The following is a 2,040-nucleotide window of genomic DNA, read 5'->3' as shown; positions in this document are numbered from 1 at the left end:
CCAGAATATCAACTAATTTCATTCTTCAATTTTTCAATCTATCCTCTAATTGAACTATTATCCATTTAAATAGTAAAAGAAAACCAACATTCAAAGGAAACCTACTTGAATTTAGAAATTCAAATTAATTGGAAACTAAATCCTAGTAGCTATCTCCTACTTAAGCTACCAAGAATAAAAGACTGCTTGAAAATAGAAATAAAATCTTAAAATATCCTATTAGCCAAAGACCCAAATTGGACCCGGTTCAACTCTATCTGGATACCTAGATAGGTTTGGATCAGTCCATGGGTGTGAATTTGCATCAGTTATACATAATAATATGTCTATCACTACTTGCATGGCTTATTAGTTATACATAATGATATGAAAAATGTTTTTCTTCACCCACCCCATAGCGAAGGAAGAATTCTTTCACCATGGGTGAAGTGATCTCATGATTGGACTGTTGGGTCATCATTACACTCTCACCCCCTATTCATAAAGTCAAAAATACCCTTCCATGTGGCCATCTGACGGTACTGATGCCCGTGGTGAAGGAATTCCTCTTTCGCCATGGGTGAAGGGAAACTCGTTCATAATAATATATCCAAAAATAGCTTCTTGTGTTCATTTGGAGGTATCTATCTTGTTGTTTATATCAGATTTGAGCAGAGTAGAGTAGAGTCAGACATATCATTGCATGGTTTTAGGCTGGCCATTTTGTAGGCCCATATTACGAGGTTATCATACGAAACCATTGATTAATATGTATTATCCTTTTTATTGTGATGAATTTTTGTTCTTTGGAAACTGTATAAGGTTTATGGACTCTGTGGACTAGTTTATTTGCATGTGATAGCATCATTTGTTTTAGAAACTCCTTGTATTTGTCAAAATGGTTTTGCTTCAGCAATAACTAATCAACTCAAAAGCTCATTCTTATTTAGGGTCTCTCATCACCCACCAGTAGAATGGATTAATATTTGATTAGTGAGATAGTTATTTTCATTGCCTCACAGTTCCAAGTTCTGACTCTTCAATGGGTTCTTTCAATGAAACAGGGGAACAGATGTAAGTGCAGAGAACCTGCATCAAGGATTCACCCATGTGTTCGAGTCCACTTTTGAGAGTGTGGAAGGAGTTGCAGAGTATGTTGCACACCCGGCCCATGTTGAATTCTCAAACTTGATGCTGCCTGCGTTGGACAAGGTCGTTATTATTGACTACAAACCCACATTTGTCAAATTCTAAATCAGAAGTGTGATATTTCTATCATTTCCTTTTGTTATTAAAGGGAGATGTACCTACCCAGACTTGGTACTGTTTAAAAGTCACTCTGGGAACCTTGTGTAACTACAAACATGAGTGTTATCTTTGATTGGGCCTTAATAAAAGTATATCCTCCAGATTCCTAGGTCATTTAATGGAGTTGTGGTTGCTTTGTTCTTGTATGCATGGTTTTTCATTATTATCTCATAAGGGTTTTTGTTCTTTGATTTGTTATGGATGGCCAGCTATGATTATGGGATGAGTTGTAGAGCAATTTCGACTCAGCAGTTTGACCTCATAATACTCAGCCAGTTTTACTGTTTTTGCTTCTACGACTTTATAATGGTTTTTTGTAAGCATATCACAGTAGGCCATTTATCAAAAATAATCATATTTAGTTCTGTGCAAAGCTTCCAATTGATAGTAGATTGCTTTTGAAGACAACTGCTTGTTCAGTTGGTTGGTACCTTGTCAATAGAGTCCAAGTTCCCAAGATGTTATGGGTTCAATTCTCCTGTCTTCACCTTATACCATAAGGCATATCCAACTACATGGAAAGAAATGTTTCAACCTAAAAAAGTTGGGGGAAGAAATTATATTGTACCATCTTCCTCCTTTTAGTTGTCCATATTTTCAACTGCCACCTCTGCTTTCTCTCTCTCTCTCTCTCTCTCTCTCTATATATATATATATATATATTTATCAAGAGGGACAGTAATGTTGGCCACTGGGGAAGGAATTCCTCCATCACTGTGGGTGAAGGAAAACTTGTATCTTTTAAATGCTTTC

The 2,040-nt window shown here is 36.3% G+C and overlaps 1 protein-coding gene across 1 annotated transcript in view; it reads left to right on the top strand.

The window, feature by feature from the left end:
• Positions 1 to 1,401, top strand: part of LOC122075186 (stress-response A/B barrel domain-containing protein HS1-like) — a 3,172-nt gene extending 1,771 nt beyond the window's left edge. The window contains exon 2 of the mRNA XM_042640133.1: positions 1,044 to 1,401. Within this exon, the coding sequence (XP_042496067.1) occupies positions 1,044 to 1,233 (190 nt within the window). The 3' untranslated portion in view covers positions 1,234 to 1,401. The remainder of the gene's footprint in view (positions 1 to 1,043) is intronic.
• Positions 1,402 to 2,040: the final 639 nt, after the last annotated feature.

The sequence above is a fragment of the Macadamia integrifolia genome, chromosome 1, assembly GCF_013358625.1.
Source record: "Macadamia integrifolia cultivar HAES 741 chromosome 1, SCU_Mint_v3, whole genome shotgun sequence".
Classification (NCBI taxonomy): Eukaryota; Viridiplantae; Streptophyta; class Magnoliopsida; order Proteales; family Proteaceae; genus Macadamia; species Macadamia integrifolia.
The sequence above is the reverse complement of the archived record's forward strand: the minus strand, read 5'-3'. Positions and strand labels throughout refer to the sequence as shown.